Source organism: Amaranthus tricolor, chromosome 2, assembly GCF_026212465.1.
Source record: "Amaranthus tricolor cultivar Red isolate AtriRed21 chromosome 2, ASM2621246v1, whole genome shotgun sequence".
NCBI lineage: Eukaryota > Viridiplantae > Streptophyta > Magnoliopsida > Caryophyllales > Amaranthaceae > Amaranthus > Amaranthus tricolor.
In genome coordinates this window covers 37,474,334-37,498,858 of record NC_080048.1, presented here as the reverse complement: position 1 = coordinate 37,498,858, position 24,525 = coordinate 37,474,334, and the positions used below count along the sequence as shown (strand labels likewise).

Below are 24,525 nucleotides of genomic sequence, written 5' to 3'. Positions count from 1 at the left end.
ATTTCAATTGAAATATCAAGCTAACGAATACCTCCAGGTAGGGGTGTTCAAAATCGGATCTACTCGGATCCAGAAATCCAGCTTTTCGGATATCTAAAAACGTGATCCGGTTTGCAGTTTTAAAACTGGATACTCGATCTGGATTATCCGGTTTATAAAAATTGGGTAAATTACCCGATTTTTGAAATTGAATACCTCTAGGGATGTGTTCTTTCAAAAAGTAAATTATAAGACAAACTAAAAAAAATAGTGCTCTCTGGTTTATTTTTGTTTTTTCTATTTACCTTTTGCACAATTTTCAAAGCAATTTAAAACTTTTAATATCTCTAGATGCATACATCATAAAAATTACTCCATAAAACATGTATAATAAAAAATATAATTTATGATGAATTTAACAACATTACACATGAATATTTTTTTTCTTTTATATATCTCCAAAAACCTTACTTCAATTTCTCTCTCTTTAGAATGAAATATTTAAACGGAAAAAATATTAGAGAACGAAGAGAGTATTACTATATAGTATGTTTTAACGCATTATTTGATGATAAATTTCAAATTTTATACTCCCTCCGTTCTTTTTTGATCTTCCACTTTGGATTTTTCACACATATTAAGGAAGATAGAATCTTTGGGTTGTAGTGGGTATTATTTTAATTAAATAGTAGTGTGAAGTAATGATTGTATTGGAAGTATGAGGTTGTAGTGGGTATTATTTTAATTAAATAGTAGTGTGAAGTAATGATTGTATTGAAAGTATGAGAGAGAAAATAATTATAAATAAAAGAAAAGGGGTACATTAAAAGAAAAGTGGGGGTTTTAAGTGGTAAAAGTGAGATAAAAATTTTCTAAAAATAGAAAGTATTCTAAAGTGGAAGAACTTTTGAAACTACCCGTTATAGTAATGTGGAAGATCAAAAAAGAACGGAGGGAGTAGTATAATTAATGCTTATATATTTTCAACACCTAAAATATATTCTAATTTTCTTTTAGATGCTAGTTATATATTCTAGCTACTTGGAATTGATTTAGGAGTATTTAATTAACAAATGTTCCAGAGATGTTGGTTAGCAAAATCTTAATATTAGTTATTTTTTATTGAGATTTTTTTAAAAATATGGCAATTTTAAATAGAGACAATAATTTAGAGCCCAAGTTCAGTGCAAGTGAGTGGAAAGTATGCAAATATTATTGAGTCAAACAAAGGTAGCTCTAACTCTCTTCATCTTTGTAGAATTTTCAATGACATAGTAAAACGACGTCGTTATTGTAGGACCATTGCAAACTCCCACTTAACAAACTTTTGTCGTGAAAAATATTTTTAACATTGGTCACGTTTAATTAGTATATGATAATAATTTTAAGAAGTTTATTGGAAATAGTAATTTCAAGAATAGAAAAAAAAAATTCATTTCAAAAAAATAAAAAAATAAAAATTACTTAATCTACTTGATAAATGATACACTCGGGATAATATTATGATAATTCCTAAAAACTAAAATAAAATTTTCAAAAAGTTTAGATGGCAATTAAACAATCTTTTTGATTTAAACTTCAATGGCATATAAAAATATGGTTTCGATCTTGATAATGATGGTAATATTAAATATCTTCTTTAATATCATTCATATAATTAATTTTGAAAATAAACTATATTTTATTTTTTAATTTCATCCACATATTTCAATTTGCCTCTTTATTATCATTCACATAATTAATTTATTTCTTCTTTGTTACCAATTTACCACATTCTCTTATGAAACGCTCACTTACAAGTAACGCAAATTCAAGGAAAAAAATTAATAAATAGGAAAATAATTTCATATTTGATAAAAAAAAACTTATTTTTTCATTCTTTTCAATTTGTATCACTTTTAAATTTATTATGTCCTACTAATTTAACATCTTTTTCTACAATGTCTTACTCTCTTTCTTTAAGCTCATCAACAAATCTATTTACTTCTTTTCATTTTATAGATTTATTTATATCATCTACTTATTTTTTCTATCTTATCCTCTAATGATGCTCTTTTTTAAACTAATCCTTACTCAAAATACACCTATGTATTCTAAAAATTACATAACCTACCATCTAATTGGAAATGGTCCTACAAAGTAAATTTCCCAACACAAATTCTATACGATCTCTCGGTTATTAGGCTGATTTAAAGTACACTTATTATATTAAAATGATTATTTTTTATAATTTGACTTTAAAATAATTTCTTATAATCTTAAAGTAATCATTTATAAATTAAAAAATTAACTAATTATATATGTTCCTCTTATGGTGATATGATGACTTGTTGTTTTCCGAATGGCAACTAAAGAAAAAATATTAAAAAAAAAAACTAAATTGGAGGGGGTAGGTGTGAGATTGACCAAACCAATTCTCCATCTATATAAAAACCCCTTCTTCCTCTCATTAATCTTCAGCTTGCAGTTTTCTTTCCTTAGAGAACTTCAAGCTATATATAACCAAATTAACAAAATTTATAAAAAATTAACTTCTAATTAAATTACATTTTTTTCCCACTAATATTTAATTTTTATTAAAAAAAAAAGCAAAAATGCAGGTATCTCCATCACCAACCAACACAACAACACCAAGAAACCCACTCCGAACTCGGTTAACAACCACAACCAAACTCACTTTCCGACCGAGTCAACTCACTATCCGATGCTCAACCTTTGGTAGAAATGGCGCCATTACTGGTTCACGTTCCGATTGGCAAACCAATTGTGCAATTCTCGCTTCCAAAGTCATCTCATCCACCGTTAAAAATTCCAACGACAAATCCGATGAAATCACCAACGTGAATGGCCATCAAACCCTAAATCTTATCCCAGTGGTATCCTCTTCCTCCGCCTCCGCCTCCGCTGTCTCTGCCGTAACAACCACTAATAACCTTCCTAAACCATTATCACTTGTAGCCGATCTTTCACCGGCTCCAATGCACGGCTCTACTCTTCGAGTGGCTTATCAAGGTGTTCCCGGCGCGTACTCCGAAGCCGCGGCTGGAAAAGCTTACCCTGGATGTGAAGCCATTCCTTGCGATCAATTTGAAGTCGCTTTTCAAGCCGTTGAGTTGTGGATAGCCGATCGAGCTGTACTTCCTGTTGAGAATTCCCTTGGTGGATCGATTCATAGGAATTACGATCTTCTTCTTCGGCATCGGCTTCACATTGTTGGAGAAGTTCAACTCCCTGTTCATCATTGTTTATTGGCTTTGCCTGGTGTGAGAAAAGAGTATTTGACGCGAGTGATTTCGCATCCGCAAGCACTTGCACAGTGCGAACATACTTTGACGAAATTGGGATTGAATGTTACAAGAGAAGCTGTTGATGATACTGCTGGTGCTGCTGAGTATGTTGCTACACAACGTTTGCGCGATACGGCGGCGATTGCTTCGTCACGCGCCGCTGATTTGTACGGCTTGCAGGTATTTTTCTGCTTAAATTAATTTTGAATTATTTTGATTTTAATGATTTGTATGATTGTAGAACTGTTGACATTTTACATCATGTGATGTGATTTGGTTTCGTGAATTGAAGATTAATGATTAGAATCATAGTGTAAAGTGTGAACCAAATGGGATGCGGTTACAAGAGTAATGTTGTAACGTCTAAATATAGGTCGAATAATTAGATATCCTTTAGTACGATCAAAAATGCGTTTTTTTTATGTCTTTACAATGCGGAAAATATTGATTCGTTTATTTTGAAAACCTTTATAATTCGATCGATCTGATGCGATGCCACCTTATTTTTACTATGACATCTAATGAAGAAGACTAATTGAGTTTAGAAGTTTGAATGTGAAAAATTGATGGTTATTTGAATTAATTTGATTTTAATGATATGTATAATTGTGGAGTTTTGATATTTTAATCATGTGATTTGGTATCGTGAATGAAAAAGACATAAGTTTAGAAGTTTGACTTGATGAACTAAAAAAGGTGAAAATAGATGATTATTTGAATTATGATTGAGAATAAAAAAAAAAAGGAATATTAATAATATTAACAACAATAATAATTCCATTGAGGATTATTGTTATTATTAAGACAACTTGCTACATGATATATAAATGCAATTTGTCTTCATGTATAGAAGAAAAACAAACCACTATAAAATTTTATATCTCCTATATGCATTTTAGTTTTTTATACTATGACTAAATGTTAAAAAAAAATTATTATATGTTAATACAGAAAATTTTAAAGAAGAAAGGGAATATTGTATTTTGTTCATTGATCATGATTCATGTACTCTCACTCGGTCCAACGCACAATTTAATATTAAGTTTAAATTCATTTATAAACTTATTTTATATTTATTTAGACTCAATTTATATTTACAATAGGCTTATTTTAATACTTATGAAATTTTAAGATGTAAAAATGTCTAAGTATAAATAACAAAATTAAGATCCTAAACCCATCGGATCTGATAGTCCGAGTTTGGATCCATGGCTTTGAGACCAAATTTGATTGGACCCAAGTACCCGACCTAGCCTCAATATATTACCATCCCTAGTTGCTTGGATAAGGTTAAATACTTTATGTAGATTGGTTCCAATAAAGAATTTGATTATGATTTACCAATCATTTCCCTTGATTGATGTTACACTTACAGTTTGTTTGATAAACGGTGTTAAATCATAATAATGATAATAAAATTAGTGTAATTTGTGAGAAAATTCATCCAGAAGCTTAATATTATGGAGTATTTGAATATAGAGTTATATTTGCATGACAATGATATAAAAAAAACTATTTTTTATGGAATTTACACTATAAATAGTTGTTTATAATTTATTACTAAACGAGTCGATGGAGTACAAATTTAGGAGTTCAATAAAAGTTTATATAGAGTAAGAGTTATGACATATATTATCATTTTAAACTTGCAAGTTATTCATTTTTGTATTGAATTTTTTTATTTGGGATAGGTTAAAAAATCTTTTTAGTAAAGAAACATAAAATTAATTCTTCCAATAGTTAAAATGCTTATTTTTTCTCTTAGAAAAGATTAAACATTACATTTTAAGTTTCCTAATCATAATAGGTCAAATAGGGCCGTTTCTGAGGGTAGTTTTGAGGTGCAATCGTCTAGGGTCCAACTTATAAAGAGACCCAAATTTAGTTAATCCTTATAATTAGTTTTTGCTTAAGTAGTTTCTAGCATGAATCAAACTTATAGCGTTAGGTTTCTCAATTAAGCGTATGACTACTGAAGTACATAGTTGGAGAAAAATTAATCAAAATTTTACTTATATAAGCCTTTTTTATTTTTCACCTAAGGTCAAATATTAAGGCTGAATTAGTAAGGGGTAGGTGAAGTAAAAGAAAATGTAGGAGCAACGTGGTGGTACCATGTACTACTATCATAATTGACCAACCAAACTTCGTGTCACCATCTACTTTTAACTTTTTAGTGCATTGTCTTATTCTTAATTTTTTTTAATTATAAACAATGATAAGACAATATAGCAAAAACTCCTATTTAATGATCGTAATTCTGTAATCACTATAAAAAACAAAAATAATAATAATAAGATAAGCATAATAGAAAAAAATTAATTTAAAACAATAAAACTCTTATTCTATCAAATGCTACCACATAAGGGTGATTTGTTAACCTCACAAATAACCGTTATTTACTAAGACCTTCTTGCAAATTAGCAAATACTCCATTTATCAATTACACCACTTATTTTGCATTATTTCTATTGTTTACAAAATATGTTATTATTTTTTTAAATCTCAATCACACTTTTAAACTCTTTTTTAATATCTTCCATATATCATTCTCTCGTTTCATTTGTTATCACATTTTCACATCTTTTTATACTTATTAAAAAACATTTTATTTTTCTCTGAATTCAATTTAATTGGAACAGAGATGGTAGCAATCATTTTCATGAAATTGAATTGGTATTAGTTAAAGTTGGAAAGTTGATGACAATTTTCTAGGACCATTATCAACAGACTTGGTCTAATTAGCTGGACTCACATCATTTTTTCTCTTGAAATTTTTTTTTCTTTTATTTTCTATATAGTTGGGGCCAAGTAAAAGTATTTATTTTATTTATTTTTTTCTTGAAATTTTGAAGTCTAATATTTAGAACTCTTTAATCTATGTGCTCGCGGTTAAACACTTTATACATGTCTAAAATCAACCCAAAATTAATAAATTAGTTGGCATTGAATTAATGATGTGTTATTGTTTTGCGACTAAAATTTTCTTGTCTTGCTCAATTTGCTATTATTTTCTTTTTGGTATGTTAATATTTCATCCGCGCATTTCTTTTTATTTATTTTGTGTCTTAGTCTCTCATTAAACAAACCAATAAAATTATACATAAAAAAAAAACTAGTAGTGGGTGGCTTTTAGCCAAGACAAATAGAAAGACAACAATAGCACAAGTTGCATTTCCTACCAAACACACCTTTGTAAAACTGAATTTTATTACACATTTGGGTGTACCAAAATTGACCAAGAATTACTAATAAACTTACATGAAAACAGGTCTTAGCAGATGGTATACAAGATGACTCAGGAAATGTGACCCGGTTCGTTATGCTAGCCCGGGAGCCCATAATTCCTCGAACCGACCGCCCTTTTAAGACTAGCATTGTGTTTGCAACCCATGACAATGGTGAAGGGAAAGGGACATCAGCCTTGTTCAAGGTCCTATCCGCTTTCGCGTTTAGAAACATTAGCCTCACGAAGATAGAGAGCCGTCCCCATCGCCATCGTCCAATTAGGATTGTGGACGATGCCAATGTGGGTACGGCTAAGCATTTCGAATATATGTTCTATGTTGATTTTGATGCCTCAATGGCTGAACCTAGAGCCCAAAATGCACTTGCTGAAGTTCAAGAATTCACGTCTTTTCTAAGGGTTTTGGGGAGTTATCCTATGGATATGTCCCCATGGTCACCTTTACCGTCCAATGATCAATCATGATTTCGGAGGAAAAGATGAAAGGAATGGGGCGAATCCAGAATGATTGTATAAGGTGGGTCGACAACACTTATCACACGTCAATCGGCTTGGCTATCATTCTTTTGTGTTGTATATTATACAATTCATTTTTAATTGGGCATTCAATAAACACAATCTAGACAGGTTTAAGCTTAAATTCTCCCTAAAACGAAAATAGATGAAATATATTTTGTGGCTTGAAAAGACATATTTATTTATTTATTTTAGATAAAAATAGATTGTTTAGAAGTTGTTTATAATTTCTTTTGGGGAGTTTGAATTTTCTTTTTTAATTCCTCCATAATGATGAAAATGGGAGTGGAGGAGTAGTGGTGGTCCTAGAGATCATGAAGTGGAAATGGTTGGTGAGAATTGTACATGTAGAAATGTTCATAATGAATGATGTGATATTCCACGTTCTTTCTTAAATGTTTTACATACATTTTCTTGATTTTGATTTTGATTTAGAGTATATACTCATGGTGTAGCTCTTAGCTTCTCAGTAAAAACATTTTTCTCATATTTGATGAGTAAATTCATCGATTTTAGTTTAATATCTTATTTTATACATATTATGAGAATATGAGCTCTTTGTTTAAAGTAACCTATCTGAAAGACAGTCTCTTACTCTCTTACAAGAGTAGCTCTTGTTTAAGATCTCTCTCACCGTGAGACATAATAGCCCAACTAACATCATTGTTAGCGTATGAGTTTTTTTTTAAGCTGTCTCACCGATGAGACAAGTTGCTCATTTTATAAGTATTGAAGAAAAAGTGAATAGAAATGAAAAATCACATAAGTCAAACAAAGCTGCGCCAAACGCTCAACTACCAGTTTGGTAGTTGCTTTTATTATTTACTTTTCAATAATAGATTTCTAAATAACCTACGCAAGTGTACAATTTAGCATGTGTATATTTTTAATATTTTTAGCAAGTTAACAACTATTCATAATTTATGATTTATAATATGCTTAGCTTTGATGAAAGTGTGAATCTTTTCTCTCCTATTATTCACATAGTAGTGTGTTATATTACAATTTGTTAAAATGATACTCCTTCATATTTAATTGAATTGTCCCATTTCCTGTCTAAATAATACATTATTTATAGTTCACTTTTAATTTATATTTTATTATTAATCTATATTTATAAGTTAAAATTTTAATTTATATTTTACTATTAATCTATATTTTATAAGTTAAAATATAGCTTATTGGTGTTTGTTTTGATACATTTCGAAACAAGGGTTAATTAATATCTACTTTTTATAATTTTTCATTATGTATTATAAGTGATACTTTCTTCGTACTTTTTTGTTTTTCTCGTTTACTTTTTGCACAACTTTGAAAGTAATTTTTCAGTCTTAATATGTCTAAATATAGATCATAAAAAATAATACAAAAATATACAATAAAAAATTATACATTAAAATGAATCGACAGGATGTCACAAGGATACATTTTATTTTCTATATCTCTTTCAAATATTAGTTAAATTTCTCACTCTTTTAAGTAAAATATTCTAATTAAAAAATGGAGGAAGTATTCTGCATTGAAAAAGTAAAATGAATAGTGTGCGATAAGTAAATAAGACAATTATATTAAATAGAAGAGAGTATTTGTACATCATCTCCCAGACTCCCCACCTTAGTGTTGTTTGTCGTATAACACATACGCATAGGGGTAGACTCAAGATTTTAATTATGAGATATTAATAGTTGTTAACTAATTAACTTGTTAAATTATAATCTTTAATATTTAATTTCATATGAAGACAAATACTATGAAAATATATATTAAGACAAATTTAACAAAAATCTTGACAATGTTTTACATAATATGTAGAGAAATATATATCAAATAAGATTAATTAATAAACAGTAATTACTAATTATAGTGACTCTAGCAACTATTAAAAATGAAAGGTAAATTTTTTTTTTTACTTCTCTGGATTATAGACGTAATTTCGCATAGGACAATGTATGGGCAGTAACTGAAATACCAATTTTTTAACTCCAGAATTTTCACTTTGAACATGCTATACACTTTGAACCGGAATCTTGAGGTAAACATGTCCCATGGGCGGGTTCGAACAGGTAGCAAACCGAATTTGCCGATAAAAATCTATCCACAAACCTATTAGAAAAAGTTCATAGAAAGTGAGCTAAAAATTGATCTAGCATTTTTCTTATTTCAAGAATTAATATATAAAATTCAAATAAATACTAGTATTTATATAAAAATAAGCAGGCGGACAAGCTTACTCGTTTTACTCATCGGCTAGGCAGACTTGGCCACCCATATTTTGAATTTTTTTTTTAAATAATAGTTCGAGCTCAACCGGTTGGGTCGAATCTGACGTGCAGACACTTGCCACCCTTCCTTGAAGGTGAGGGGATGGTGTGTGAACGCCCTTCTTTCCATCCGCAAATTATCAACATAAGAACTGGATAGAAATGGAAACGAAATCATACATCACAGCATTGCAACTCCCAAACATAAGTTTAACAAAACAAGAATATGTTCAATTCGGTAAAATAAACCGAGTAAAAATAAGGTAAGTTAAACAAAAATGAGTAAAAACGAGCTAACGTTGGAAAATAAGTTGTGTTTGGCAAAAATCTAGCTAGTATGGCAATATTAAGTTATTGAAAACATATTAATACACTAAGCAATATGCAACAAAGAATATATCATTATCTGAGTGAAAATTTCAGCAACATCTCTAAAAAAATTAAGGTGACAAAAAAAAATTATAAACACATTAATGTAAATAAATTAATCTACGGGCTCATTTCCTTTCAATAACATGCAAGGGCGGAATGATTCAACACCGGCTCCTCAAATTATCAAATCCAACACGAATCGTGGTTTTAGTGTCAACGCATGGGTTTCTAAAAACAACGAAAGCAAATTTTAAAACCATACAACTAAAACTACGCAGCGGAAATTGTAAACAATACCAAGAGGTCACACGATCTCATACCAAAAGCTTATACATTCCAAAATTAAACAAAATACATAATTCATTCTCTACTACTAAGGAAATTGTTCTCATATTCTACTAATACCTTCATTCTATTCACTTATACCACTCTCAAAACTATTCAATGGTGAAGTTTATTTTCTAGTACTCCATAATTCTAATACAATGCATATAATCACAAAATATTGATGATACTTTTTAAACAAATACATATAATAGTTAATTACTGCGTGTACGTACAGGTTATCGTAACTGCAAGACAAAAGCTACCACAACCACTAAAGAAGAGGTTCTCAAGCCCCTCTTATAAACTAAGCACCCATACACGTATAATGTAAGGGTAACAAGTCTACTTAGCCTTACATAAGAGTCACATGCCCTAACGGAAGGTACTTTACTACCATTCAAGCGAGTTTTAGCTCGTGATACCAAGCAAATTAGCCAAATACAACAATTTCAACTCTAAGCTTGCTCATAACTTTACCATCAATTCTAATCTAATCACAAGTTTTTCACTCAATTGTTACAACAATGTATAATCAAATGAGCAAGATTTAAATATATATTTTTGCATTGTCAAATTACTAATTAGTGGACTAAAGATTGTATAACCTAATATATTATACTAATATCCATGGAAAAACTCACGACAGCATTGCTTTACAAATAATTTCGCTTCATGATTCAAGTTTAGGGTGATGACGATTGACGAATACAAGCAATGCAATGGTACGTATAATTTGGGCTACAATTATACCACTTACAACAACCAACCGATGAAATTAACCATGTCAAACATCATTAACATGATAATATTCAACTCTAATAACTATGACCAAACCACAATTAATTAGCAATAACGATCAATGATATTAACAATATCCACCACCATCTTCATATTACAAGTGATAATCAACAACCACTTTTATTGACTAATAATCTCAACCATTAATAACAACTACTATTACTAACATTCACAATATAATCGCATACTCAAAGCTTATATAAATCTATTCAATTTATTAAACACCCTCCAAACACAAAAGTAGTAGAACTATAATTTTCACCCCTAATACAAATCCTAACTCATCCATGTTTGATTCACAATTTTTTAACTCTTAACCATAACAATTTTAACAAGATTCAATTTGGGTGTTACATAGTGTGTGGTTGATAGTACATTGAGAACGGCTTGCATCCATTCTCCAGGATTTGTAGTACATGGTAGGTTATTGTACTCAACTATAAAATAAATATTTGATAAAATGAAATTGCTTAATATAGTGTTAATATCGTTGTACTGAAAAATCCATAATGAAAAGAAAATAAATTTCTATCTTTTGAGTTTTAAGAGGAAATTAGTGTTGATGGCGAATTATAATAGATAACAATGAACAAAATATTTTGAGTAGATTTTAAGATTGATAGATGCTTCTTTCATTCATCTAGAAAGGGGTGTTTATAGAGAAAGTCTTTCACAGTTCATGCACTCAATCTATCACCAATTAAACATTATCCTTTTACGTTCCGTTCATCAGTTTATAATGTATTATATAATAACACTCCCCTTCGAACGGATATTCATAAATACCAGAGAAAAAGATATTGTTGAACCTACTAATTCTGCCTCGTTAAACCTTCAATCTAGTCACCTTGGTTCCAATGAAAAAAGAAAAAACAATGAAATATAAGAAAAGCACTTTCACAAAGTCCATCTTCATGCTACAAGAAAACAAAGTGTGTCATTAAACACTAAAAAACTAAAACTAAGTCCTTAAAGGTCCTCCTTTACATTGATCTTTCCCCCTCCACCATTAGCATTCTCCCCCAAGGATAATATAGATTTGAGTTTCACCATATAGTTACAACTCCAAACATAAGCATTGTTTCATCAACTATATGACAAATATTGTTTACTACGTCTATGAATCAAATTGAAATAAGTAATGGGAAGTACAAATTCAAACAATAACACTATTAGTTAAAGGGGGCGAGGAGTGTTATAGTTTGATAGAAGAGACAGAGAAGAGATTACCTCCCAAGTCTCAGGTGTCGGAATTTCGGAAATTGTCGAAAAAGAAACATCATCAGCAGCAAAATCATTGTTCTTCGAGATCAGCAAAACCCCATCAAGAACAATAAGAGAGTGAACATATAAGCATCAACAACTCCTAATTCCATCATTTCTAACAAACGAGTAAAATGTCCTTGTCCTTATCCTTAATAACTGCATTCTGCAATCCCTGAATAACATATTTGTAAGTCAAACCATTAGGTACAAATCCCAATTTCAGCATCTTATCCTGTAATTCCATCAATTCAGTAGCACTACTTTGCTCACTCCTGATCTTAAGCAGCTGATTATAACTATGAGTATCATAAAAGTGATACTTCATAGCAAGTGAATACAACAAGGACTCTACTTTGTCAACATTTTTAGCTTCGCAATACCCGAATACCAAAGCTCTACAGATCGCATAATCGGGTTTAAGATCATATAGAGTCATTTCTTGTATTAGAACTTCTGCCTCCAAACATCTTCCTGACCTACACAAGCATCTTATAAGATTTTGATATATGCCTAAACATGGTTTTATATTCCTTTCTAGCATCTTACTTTTACATAGCAATGCTTCTTCTAGGTGATCATTATCACAGAATGATTTCATCAAGTTATCATATATATGCTCGTCTGTCTCGTAACCATCTTCCAACATTCTATTTACAAGTTTAACAGCTGCAAAAGGGTGATTATCTTGACACAAAGAAACAACTAGATACTTGTATATATCATAAGTAATTACAACTCCAAACCTTTTAAGCTCCAAAACCATATTTAAACAAGAATGCCAACTGCGTGTCTTCGCATATCCTTCTAAAAGAATTTTACATGTGAAATTATCCGGGATAATGCTCTTTCCAATCATCTCGTGAACTAAGAGCCTAGATTTTTTCATCCTACCCTCTTTACAATAACCATGGATAAGGGAGTTATATGATACAATATCTGGAGTCAATCCTCTTTCAATCATTCTATGAAAAACCTGATGAGCTTCCTTCAACTTTCCAACCTTACAAAGTCCATTCATTAATGATGTATATGTGACTAAATCAGGAACTACACCCCTCCTATACATAATTTTATACAGATAAAAAGCGTCATCTAACCCATAATTTCTACAATAACTTCCAATTAGAGTATTATATGTCACAAGGTCAGGCACAAATCCTTCTTCCTCCATTTTCTCCATGAATTCATTCACCTTCACTACATTATGATCCTTACACAACACATTAGTAAAAATATTAAATGTACATGTATTCGGGTTAATGCCAATTCTCCACATCTCTTTATATAATTCCCAACATTTATCAACATAGTTCACCTTCAATAGTCCATTCAACAAGCAATTGAAAGCCAAAACATGAGGCACAAAACCCAATTTAACCATTTTCCTAAAAGCCCTATAACCTTCCTTAATCAAACCATCTTTCACATAAGCTTTTATAAGCATATCAAACACAACTGGGTCCCAATTACATTCCTCAGAACAAGAAACTAAACCCTGTAAAACATCAATCTCTTCACTATTACTTGACTCTAATTGGATTAATTCACACAAAATTTTCATGCCTTGAACAAATTTTCTAGACCAAACCAATAAATGAATAAGAATACAGTAATTATGAGAACTTGGGGTGATTCCCAGATCATACCTCACCCAATTGAAGAAAATAAGACCAGATTGAGACTCGCTTTGACATCTAAGCAAAACCCTAGAAATCTCTTTGGTACCCAAGTAAGGAATGAGATGTTGGCAGTGATTAGACAAAAGGGTTGTTTGTAAATTGGGTTCTTTAAGAGCTGAACAAATAAAATTGACTAAATTATTAGGATTTTGAGTATCTGGAAGGAAGGAATAAAGAGGGTTTAAGATGGGTTTTGAGTTGGAAATAGTTCGAAGATCCAGAGATGAAGATGATGAAGGAATAAGTGCAGATTTTGTGCTGAAATAATACAGAATTCTTCTTTGGGTCACAAAAGATGAGCAAAGTCGATTCATTAGCATGATCAAGACAGAAATTAACAACCAAATAGTATCATTTCAAAAGCAGTAAAGGGGGATTTGATAAATTATTTGCTCATTGGGTATGTTAAAGGGCTATTTGGATTCTCTGACTTTTGTTTTTGTTTTTAATTTTTTTTTTTTACTTTGGCTTTTTAATTGTTTGTCTTCAAAATCAAAATAAAAACGCTAATATTAGTTGCTTTTGTTATTGACTTTTGATTTATCATTAATTATTGTGAGAAAATACCGTCTTCAACTAAACCGGTCCAAATTTTAAATAAGAAAAATTAATAATATAAAATGATAATTATTTTGTGTAACTGTACGCTTATTGGTAGGATTTTTTAGTATATTTCAAGTAGAGATTTAGAATAAGTCAAATACAGGTTTACAATATTTCAAGAAAAGTAGGTATTTAATATATCTCAAGTAGGCATTTAATATATTTCAAGTAGGTATTTCGGATACATCAAATAAGTATTTAAAATATCTCAAGTTGAGGTTTTACAACGTATCAAGGAGGATTTTTCAACGTATCATGTATAGTGTTACACCATACTAAGTTGGAGTTTAGAGTATAAAAAGTTGGTGTTTGGGAAACATCAAGTGTAGGAAGTGTTAATTCGGGATTTAGGAGTACCTTAAGCTAGGGTTTGTAGTACCATAAGTAGTGATTAAGTGTATATAAAATAGGGATTAAGAATATACTAACATGTTTAGTAGAGTCTTACACTATGCTGAGTTGGGGTTTAGCTTTTATTAAGTTGGTGTTTAGGGAACCTCAAATAGGGGGTTGATATACCTCAAGTAGGGGTTAAGGTCCCAAGGCTCCTAACGTATATTTTACTACTACATTAGCAAATTCATAATCATATGTTTTTTTTAACAATTAGGTCATTGGTATTCTAAGTCTCTTAGCTCAATTGGTAGAGCACTATGGAATTGCTTAGAAAATGTAGGTTCAACTCCTACATAAACTATTATTGGTCACAAGTTTAAATTAATTACATTTCTAGCTATAAGATTATTTCTCTTGAGTGCACATGAGTGAGGTCAAAGTGCGCTGAAAAGACTTGTGTTGGTATGTGAAGTTAGTCTACAATCTCCATGGGTATTCATTGGCAGTCCAATAGGGACTGGGTTGTTAAAGTGGTATCAAAGCAACCCGTCAACTGTGGCTGATGGTGTGCTCATTGGACCTAGCGGGGTCTTGAAACTAAGGTGTAACGTGGACGTTGCATTCTTAAGTGGGTTGAGTGTGATACTCTGGGTTGAGATTTAAAACAGATTGATAGACTACTCATATTAACAAGGTACATCTTCTTTTCAAGGGAGCCCATATGCTAAGAACTCCATAATTAAGCGTGCTTGTTTGGGGACAATCTTAAAATAAGTCACCTCGTGAAAAGTTTTTAGGGGTGTGCACGAGTGAGGTCAAAGGCATTGAAAAGACTTATATTGGACTAAGGGCCAGTCTACAATCTCCATAGGTAGTCACCAGCGATCTAATGGGGTCAGGGTGTTACAAAAACTCTACTGGAGAAATTAACATATTCTTAATTCCTACTTCATATACGCTGAATCACTTCCTAAGGTACTTTGAACCCCAAATTGATTCATGAATCCCTACCTGAGTTACATTAAAATACCAACTCGTTATACTTTATGCCCAAATTATTATGGTGTAAAATCCTACTTAATATGCTGAAAAACGCTCCTTGATACGTTGTAAAACCCCAACTTAAGGTATTCAAAATACCTATTTGATGTTCCTAAATACCTATTTGAGGTATATTGAATGTCCACTTGACATACTGTTAACCCCTACTTGAGTTACCCTAAATGCATACTTGAGGTATCGTGAAACCATATTGAGTAAGCATGTAGCTACACATTTGTTATCAATTTGTGAACTTTAAAGAGCAACAAAGTTTAAGTTTGAATAAATGAATCAATATCTATTTAGGACCCGTGATCCGAAAGATCCAATAGTTTTGGATCCAAATCTAAAATTTTCAGCTCTAAGAATTAGTCTAAGTATTAGTCCATTAAAAAATAATGAGTTTAGATCCAAATTTAATTGGACTTGATTCAAATTCAACCCATAAATTCATATCCATCCCTACTCACCATCCCTAACCCTTCCCACAGTTTAAAATTCTTTCTCCACTATATTTATTCTTTTTACCCTTAAAACTACTTAATAATCACCTTAAAAAACTATCTAATTTTTTGGTGAATCTAAGGTAAAATATGGATAATCAATCCTAAATAAACAATTACTTATGATTAAATTTTTTTATATTAAGTTTATAATACAATTTTTGAAATTAAAAGAATTATTAATTTTAATAGAACAAAATTATACACAAAAATTTAAAAACATCATATCTAATTATCTATCTTCTTCCTACTATCACTTTTCCCCTCTTCTCTACCTTATCACTATTATCCCCTTCTCCCTTTCTCTCTATTCACTCCCCATCTCTCCATTTCTCATTCTTCTTCAACAATGTCAAACGAACAACTAGAAGACCAACCATTACCCAGAAAGAAAATAGCTTATCTCGATTCAGAATCCGACACTGACTCAGACTCCGACTCCGAGTCCGAGTCCGAATCCGGACCCTCCAAACCCACCCGCAATGAATTCAACTACAAACGACCCAGCGACTACCTTGCCCCAAAACCCGACTTGGAAGAATCACCTGAACAAAGAAACATTCGGCTATTTCAAGAAGCATTGAAGTCCCGTAGATACACTCGACTTACAGAAGAAGCTGAGATTCTGGCTCGGATTAATGAATTGGGAAACTTGTATAATTTTCCGAAAGATAATGAGAATTGGAGGGAAGAAGACCTTAAAGAGTTATGGGCGGATGCTCCGACCCGTATGCTTAAACCTGGGTGGGACCCAGCATTGGTTGATGAAGAAGATTGGAAGATTGTTAGAGATGAAGTTAAAGCTGGTCGTGACCCTCCAATTGCACCATTTTATTTGCCTTACAGGAAACCTTATCCGGTTATTCCTAGTAATCATTACGATATTAGAAATCCTCGGGATGTTATTGAGGAATTGGATCGTACTGAGGAGTTTTTGCAATGGGTTAGCTATGTTTTTCCCGATGGCGGCTCGTAAGTTTCATTGTTTATTTAGTTTTGTTATTGATTAGCTGTATTTTCCATTGCATTTGATGTTTAGGAATTATTAGAGTGTTTGGTTTGATGGAATAATTACTACTCATCAATATATTATGTTTTCAATGCAATGTATTAATTTGGGTTAATCGGAAAAAACCTCTTTAATTGTGATTGACGAGTGTATCCCAAACCACGCCTTAGTGTGCGCCACTTACAGGCATTGGGGCATTGAAAAATGAAACACAAGGAATTGATTTGTATATTTCAAATTGTTAGAAGTGAGTTTTATTATCTTGCTGGGTTTTAATTGGGTTTTGGTTTGTTTCCTTGTTGGGAACTTATATGATAATTGTGACATTTTTTTTATTAGAATGGGAATGCTGATGTATTTTAGTTTTGACATGATTGGTTTTGGTTTATGTAAACTGTGTATAAGGGTTTGTGAAGCATGAAAATTATTGTTTGCTTGTGTTTTGTGTGGTTGTTGAATAGTTTATGCAATGCTTGATATCATATTGTTGGAGTTCTTTGTATTGTTTAATTGATTTAGCATATGAAAGGTATAACACATAAAATAATGAAGTTTAGAGCTTAATTAGGGTTAACAAGTACAAGCCATCCCTTTTGACGGGGTTAGCAGCACAAATCTTTTACTTGCTTTGAACGATTTAGATATTGATTATATTGGGTTGTCATTTTCTTTGCTAATCCCATTGCTCAACATCGATTTCTTTGTTGTAGTTAGAGTCTGGTTGTGGCTATTCAACTGTAAAAAAAAATTGTTATTTGCTATTTTTGTGGTGGCTTAGCCATTAACTTCTTCTGTTCTTGATATCCATGATAATTTTAATGCACATGACTTCAAGGTTGAACTATTTTCTGTGGAAGGTTCCCTTTTTCCCAGTTTTGTTTTAAATTATAGCTTGTATCGTACTTGCTAATGGATTCATGTATTCAATTTGTAAAGGTATGAAGGCACTGTATGGGATGACATGGCTCATGGAAAAGGTGTTTATGTTGCGCAGCAAGGTTTAGTCAGGTCTGTTAATATTGCTTTTTTTTTTTTTTGGCTATCAAGGGTTAATCAGAATTTGGAAGCAAACCATTTGCTATAAAGTTAAGGTTGCGTACATCGATCATCCAGATTCCCACCTAAGTTGGAGATGCGTGATGTTATTGGGGAAATGGATTGTTGGTGTTGTCATTTCTTGACATTTGGGTCCACATGTGTTGATTTTAGCTAAATTTAGTAACTACTGAGTGGGAATTTCATACTGTAGGTATGAGGGAGAATGGCTTCAGAACAATCAGGAGGGGCATGGAGTTGTCGAAGTTGAGATACCTGATATTGAACCTGTTCCGGGATCCAAGTATGTCTACTGACAAGAAACTACATTTGAATGATTAGTTGTCATGGAAACACTTTAGAATCTTCCACACTAAATTATTGGATGCTTTTGTCAGACTTGAAGCTCAAATGCATGCTGAAGGGAAAATTTTTAGGAGAGATTTCATGACCCCTGAAGATAGGGAATGGCTGGAAATGGATATTGAAGATAGTGTGCGTCTGGCGAATGGGAATTATGAAATCCCTTTCTATGAACAAGAGGAGTGGATAAGACAGTATGGAAAAAAGCCGTAAGTTATTGCTGTTAACTTTCACTTTGTTGCTTTTCACCAGTTAATATTAACTTTTTTTTGTGAAAATTATTTTATGCTGTAGTTCGCCATACACAATTTGTGTGCATTTTGTAGCTTTTTTGAAAATATTATATGAGTACTTGATAAATGCTTGATCCCCTTGCCAGCAATGAGCGTTTGCATCAATGCATATGTTTCTATCAACATCATGTGTTGGAGAGTTTTTGTGAAGAAATGTAATAGATTCTCATATGTTGTTGGGATTGATCATAGAGCTTAAGGCAAGCTTGACAGAATTAAAGTGTAGTCTTACATCCTGTTTTCATTTTATATATTTATTCCTTTAAAAGTGAAATCTTGAACCTGTCTTACTTCTTTATTGATGCGATATCTTCTAAAAGTTCTTTTCTTTAATGCTAGTACGTTTTTGTGTTTTATACATTTTATGTTTACTGTACAGTGAAAAAGGCCGGTACCGTTATGCTGGTCAGTGGAAGCATGGCAGAATGCATGGTTGTGGTGTGTACGAAGTGAATGAAAGGCCTATTTTTGTAAGTACTTGAAAATGCTTTCATGTCTCTTTATTTTGTTTGTACATGTTTATTTTCCTTTTTTTTGATTCTTCCACGGAAGTTTCTTCTCCAAAGCATCCTAAAAGATGGTGTTGGCTATTGCTCGTAATGTTTGGGGCACCTTTGTATATGGTCTACCTAGCACAACCCTCATCCATCTAAGATTGGGAATAATGATGAGTGAAAAAAGAACACTGAATGGCTCTTTTATATGTATTTTCTTGTACATAATGTCAAACTGTGCTTACAGTCATATGTACTTGGTGTTTGTTATTTGTGGGTTGAAGGGTCGATTCTACTTTGGTGAGCACGTGGAAGAATCTGCTGGTTGCGATGAAGAAATTGCTGCGGTATGGTTCACTTTTATCAACTGTTAGACGTCCGGTTGGAGGCTTTTTGATAGAAAATATTGTACATTTGTACCCTTACCTGAGGACTATTCAGATGCATGCAGGTATAGCTGAAGTTGCAGCAGCCAAAGCTCGAATGTTTGTCAATAAGCCAGATGGAAGTAAGTCCTCTTTCCTTTTCTCAGGAGACAGTACTAATAAACACAACCATGAGAAAAAATAAACCCGAGGGCCAGGGGAGGGGGAGGGGGAGGGGGAGGAGTTTGTTTTCTGTCATCACTTTTTATATTAAATATTGTGAATGTGTTCATGTTCGCTATAGTGCTCAAGGAATCTAGTCTTGCCATTGTCTTAGTTTATATAGCTGGTGCGGTAAGCTCAAAAGGTTTATTATGAGGTACTCATGACTCATATGCCGTGACGCTGATGCACTCAGAGGTGGAGCAAAAATTGACAAATTCTTTGAAAGCCCTGTGCAATTTCAAACATTATCATATTTTTCTATCAACTTTGTTTCTTTAAACACTTAACATATACTATGTAATTTAATAATGAGGCTCCCAATTTTTTGGGGCTCTATGCGGTCGAACATGTTGAACATGCTCAGAACCTCACCTGGATGCACTAAGCTTCAGCTAGTAAAAATGACAAGTTAGTGGCGAAGATTGTAAATTACTCAAGCTATTATTTATCTACAATGCCAACTTTATTATGACATTGATATTTAAGTGGTAATTGTTGGTCTTGGAATTTTGGTGCAGTGGTTAGAGAGGAAAGGGGTCCATATGGTGATCCTCAGCATCCCTATTTTTATGAGGCAAATGAAGTGTGGCAAGCTCCAGGTTTCATTAACCAGTTTTATGAAGTATAAGACTTACCATTTCTCGTGCATGAACAGTTAATTATCTCTTATCCTTCTGATATAATAGAGCATGAATAGTAACGTATATATGATGCAGGTTCCTGAATACTGGAAAACATATGTGGATGAAGTGGATCAAGAAAGGGAAATGTGGTTAAATTCGTTTTACAAAGCTCCATTAAGACTCCCAATGCCCGCAGAGCTTGAATACTGGTGGGAAAAGGGTATGTGTTCGTCACTTTGTCCTACATATTTGCCATATATAATCATTGTTCTCAAGGAAATTAGAATTACTATGTCTGGAGTAAAGGTGTTATTTTCAGAGTTAAATTTGTTTCGAGTATTCCAAGCAATGGTGGGTTTAGGAAATTGGTAGGGATGGGGAAAAGGGGGGTCGCACGGTGTGGGGGGAGGGGTTGCGGGAGGTTATCAGTGCTAGGGGAGGATAAGGGGGTGGCAAGGTTGAGGCGTTAGAAGAGGAGGGGGTTGAGAAATTAGTTTTTTTTTTTTTTTTTTTTTTAAAATTTTATTTTTAAATCCTGGTCCTGTTATAATAGGTTTATAGTTAAAAGGGTATGTTGGGAGCAAATTGATAGAAAAGGTTGGAATATTAAAAAATAGGAAAAATGATATTAATAATCCAACTTTTCACTCATCCGCTATGAATAATCCCAACTTTGGATTGTTTTTAGATAATCTAACCTTTGCCCTTTATTTGCTGTCAGCATATTAACAGGGTATGATGATGGCAAACTAAGGGCAAATGTTGAATTATTATAAAATAAAAGGTTATGCTGATAGCAACCTAAGATCAACGACTGGATTATTAAAAAAATAATCCAAAGGTAGAATTATTCACAGCCGATGGGTGAAAGGTTGGATTATTAATATCAATTTTTCCAAAAAATAATGCAAAAATGGGATCATTCACAGCGGATAAGTGAAAGATGAGATTATTAATATCAAATTTTCCCTTTTTATATTATACTGATATTGATCTATGGCTTTCTTGTAATTGGTTTGACTTGGTTCTAATTCACCACTCTAATTAAAGACCGTAATGTGTTTTTGTTTACTTATTGCCAACAGCTTCTTGTTTTCCAGGATAAACAAGTAGTAAACAAGTACAAATGTACAACATTGATATATCAATGAAAAAATTCGCTCTGTGGAACTTTGCTGATAGTTTGTGTTGATTATTTTATTGTTGTCCGTTTCCTTCCCTGTGAATGTTGTGGTGATTGTGCAGCTCTTTATGGATGCCTTACAGTATTGGATGTTGTAATCTGCTTTGTAGTAGCATAGTCTCTACTTTTGTGACTTATCTGTTTGGCAATGAAGTTGTCTGCAAGCTCTTACGGCTTGTTTGGTTAACAGTATTAATTAGTGGTAATGAGAATGATTTGTAGTGTAAATTCATGATATGTATCATGTCATTTCCATAGTAATTGAATTTTGATCATATAAAGTTTTCTTGTTCACAATTTTCCATTACCACCTTATATCACAAGTTCAAATGCTAATGCATTGGAATAAATTTTGTAAAGAAAATGAGATTGTTGAGGAGAGCATAAGTATGACCATAAAATTTGTCAAGAGATATTTCTACCAAAATTACACTAACTTTCTATTACCATTCCCACCATTTAGTACTGATTACCAAACGGGCCGTTATGATTTTGCAGCTTTTCGCTAACTCTATTTTATTGCTGCTATTTGAATTGCTACTTGAACAGATGCACCTCCGGAATTTATTCTCCTGAACAAGGAGCCAGAACCTGACCCTAATGATCCCACTAAGCTCATTTATACCGAGGATCCTCTCATACTACACACTCCAAGTGGGCGAATAATCGATTATGTTGAGGATGAAGAACATGGTGTCCGCTTGTTTTGGCGGTCTGCGGGTGATACCGACCCGTCAAAGGTCGAGTTTTTGCCGCTTGGGTTTGACGAATTCTATGGACGGAAAAAAGCGGATGAGCAGCAAGAAGGCTTTTTGAAGCGTTTAGTATGTTCAATCGAGAATTTCTGTAAACCCTGGTTTGAGAAACTAGAAAAGTGGACTGAAGAACAGAAGACAGCCAGTGATTTACGAATGAAACTTATAGAACAGGAACTTGAATTGGTCGAGGCTGAGCTGAGTTTGGAAGAAGCCCTTGAGGACATGGAAGAATCATTGAAACAACAAGAAGAGGCCGCGAATAATATTGACATGGATGTTGAGGATGAGGCGGTGTCTTCTCCGTCATTACCTGTTGAACAGGTGGAAGAAATATCACCCGAGGGGATCAAAGATGAGGGTGGAAAGGCCGAGGAAGAGGATGATGATGACGATGATGATGATGATGATTTAGCTTCATCGAGTTTTGGATCTGTTACAGATTCAAAGGACAAGAAAAATGAACCTGGGAGATCTGCATTTTCAACACTCTCATTTGCTTCGTCTGGTTTGCTTTCAGCGGTGAGTTAATGTTTTTAAATTTTTAATCTTCATTGTTGGAATTTTCACGGATAAAGGTTGGTGAGGCAGTGAGCAGTAGGTTTGGAATTTTTTGATGTTTCCGATCCTTATTGAGCCCTTTTCATTTTAATTATACTAGAGCCCGTTTTAGGCCCGGCACATACAAAGCCCTTCTAAAAATGGGCCGAATAAAGGCTTAAAATGGGGCCCGGCCCATTGAACACCCCTAGTGACAACTGGCTTAGTTAAATCTAATCATATCCCACGATCATGAACCAAAAATCAATTATCGAAGAGTAAGAATATGGACAACACTGGAACTGATGTATTTGTTCACTTAGCCGATCTCTATCGTTGGAAATTTTCAGTAACCGCTGTTCCAACACAATTAATCCTTAGATAGGTTACCATCATGTACTAATGATGGAAAACACAAGCAGAGTGATGATTGCTGTATAATTTGCATGTATCGAGTGTATTAGCATACTAATATGCTCTCGACTTGTAAGTTGCAGTGCATTGTTTATGACTTGTTTGGCAGTTTAGTTTTAGTATTATTCTGTAAAAAGTATCGATCTCGTTCATAACCGTCTTTTTTTAAAATTTCGTTAGGAAATCAATCCGCATAGCAATCTTTTTCCTTTCTTTTTTAGGGATGTGGGCGTCTTACAAGTCATATGAACTGATTATACTTCCTAAAGAGTATGATGCTTAAATTTCTTCTTATCCTTTGCTACAGGTTCCATCAATCCTTGAGAAATCTTTTTCGGCCTGGAAGAAGGAAAGATCTCCACCGAGACTTCCACATGAATCATGTAGCCGTACCAGAAGTAATGCAAAATCTTATTTGATTACTTTTCACCATTCATTCCCTGAAAATGCGAGCTTGAGATTGAAATCTGAGTGCGGTATGAAGATTCGGGTGAAACAAGGTAAAAAATCTTTTGTCGCTTCCCAAACACCCCTTTCCCTGTTAAAATACTCTAAAAACGATCACCAAGGACGAAGATCATGGATTAAGTGGTTGTGCACACCGCCAGAAAGAATCTCAGACAAGATATTATCGTTGCATATACCACTCGAATCCTTGGACTCGCGCATAAGATCGTGCAACATAGATCAAAGCATTGCAACCATTTTGTAGTAAATTTGAAGGTAAACGTTTGTCATCTGTAATGAGTTGAATTACTGATTATATTTTGCTCTGGCCTCGGAAAAAATTGCAGACTCGAGAATTTACGCATTTTTGTTTATTGTATTATTGTAGTGCATTTCGTGTATCGAAAAGGAAAGATGTAAGATTTGTTAGATGAGTGCAATTTAAAGTCTTACTTTTACAGGCAAAGTTTTGGAACATTGTTTATGCTATTGTATCTCCCTGATGTTTCATTCAAAATGTTTGTGCTGTGTTTGGTTGTTTCAGTGGGAGTGTCTGCCTATAGT

At 32.7% G+C, this 24,525-nt stretch overlaps 3 protein-coding genes across 3 annotated transcripts; 2 read left to right on the top strand and 1 right to left on the bottom strand.

Annotated features, from left to right (window-relative positions):
* Positions 1–2,416: 2,416 nt before the first annotated feature.
* On the top strand, positions 2,417–7,432 carry LOC130806816 (arogenate dehydratase/prephenate dehydratase 6, chloroplastic-like). The gene is made up of 2 exons (XM_057672019.1): positions 2,417–3,446; positions 6,538–7,432. The coding sequence occupies exons 1-2, from the start codon at positions 2,574–2,576 to the stop codon at positions 6,976–6,978; spliced, it is 1,314 nt and encodes a 437-aa protein (XP_057528002.1). The 5' UTR covers positions 2,417–2,573; the 3' UTR covers positions 6,979–7,432.
* Positions 7,433–8,777: 1,345 nt separating this feature from the next.
* On the bottom strand, positions 8,778–14,163 carry LOC130806815 (pentatricopeptide repeat-containing protein At5g40400). The gene is made up of 3 exons (XM_057672018.1): positions 12,018–14,163; positions 9,261–9,442; positions 8,778–9,132 (listed from the first exon to the last, which is right to left on the bottom strand). Exon 1 carries the CDS (start codon positions 14,050–14,052, stop codon positions 12,169–12,171), a length of 1,884 nt encoding a protein of 627 aa, XP_057528001.1. The 5' UTR covers positions 14,053–14,163; the 3' UTR covers positions 8,778–9,132; positions 9,261–9,442; positions 12,018–12,168.
* A 2,265-nt stretch (positions 14,164–16,428) lies between these two features.
* Positions 16,429–24,478, top strand: LOC130805894 (protein TIC 100). Its single transcript, XM_057670727.1, has 11 exons — positions 16,429–17,187; positions 18,161–18,232; positions 18,474–18,563; positions 18,658–18,831; positions 19,295–19,385; positions 19,694–19,756; positions 19,851–19,917; positions 20,518–20,621; positions 20,716–20,842; positions 22,355–23,082; positions 23,822–24,478. The coding sequence occupies exons 1-11, from the start codon at positions 16,565–16,567 to the stop codon at positions 24,224–24,226; spliced, it is 2,544 nt and encodes an 847-aa protein (XP_057526710.1). The 5' UTR covers positions 16,429–16,564; the 3' UTR covers positions 24,227–24,478.
* The last annotated feature ends 47 nt before the right edge of the window (positions 24,479–24,525 follow it).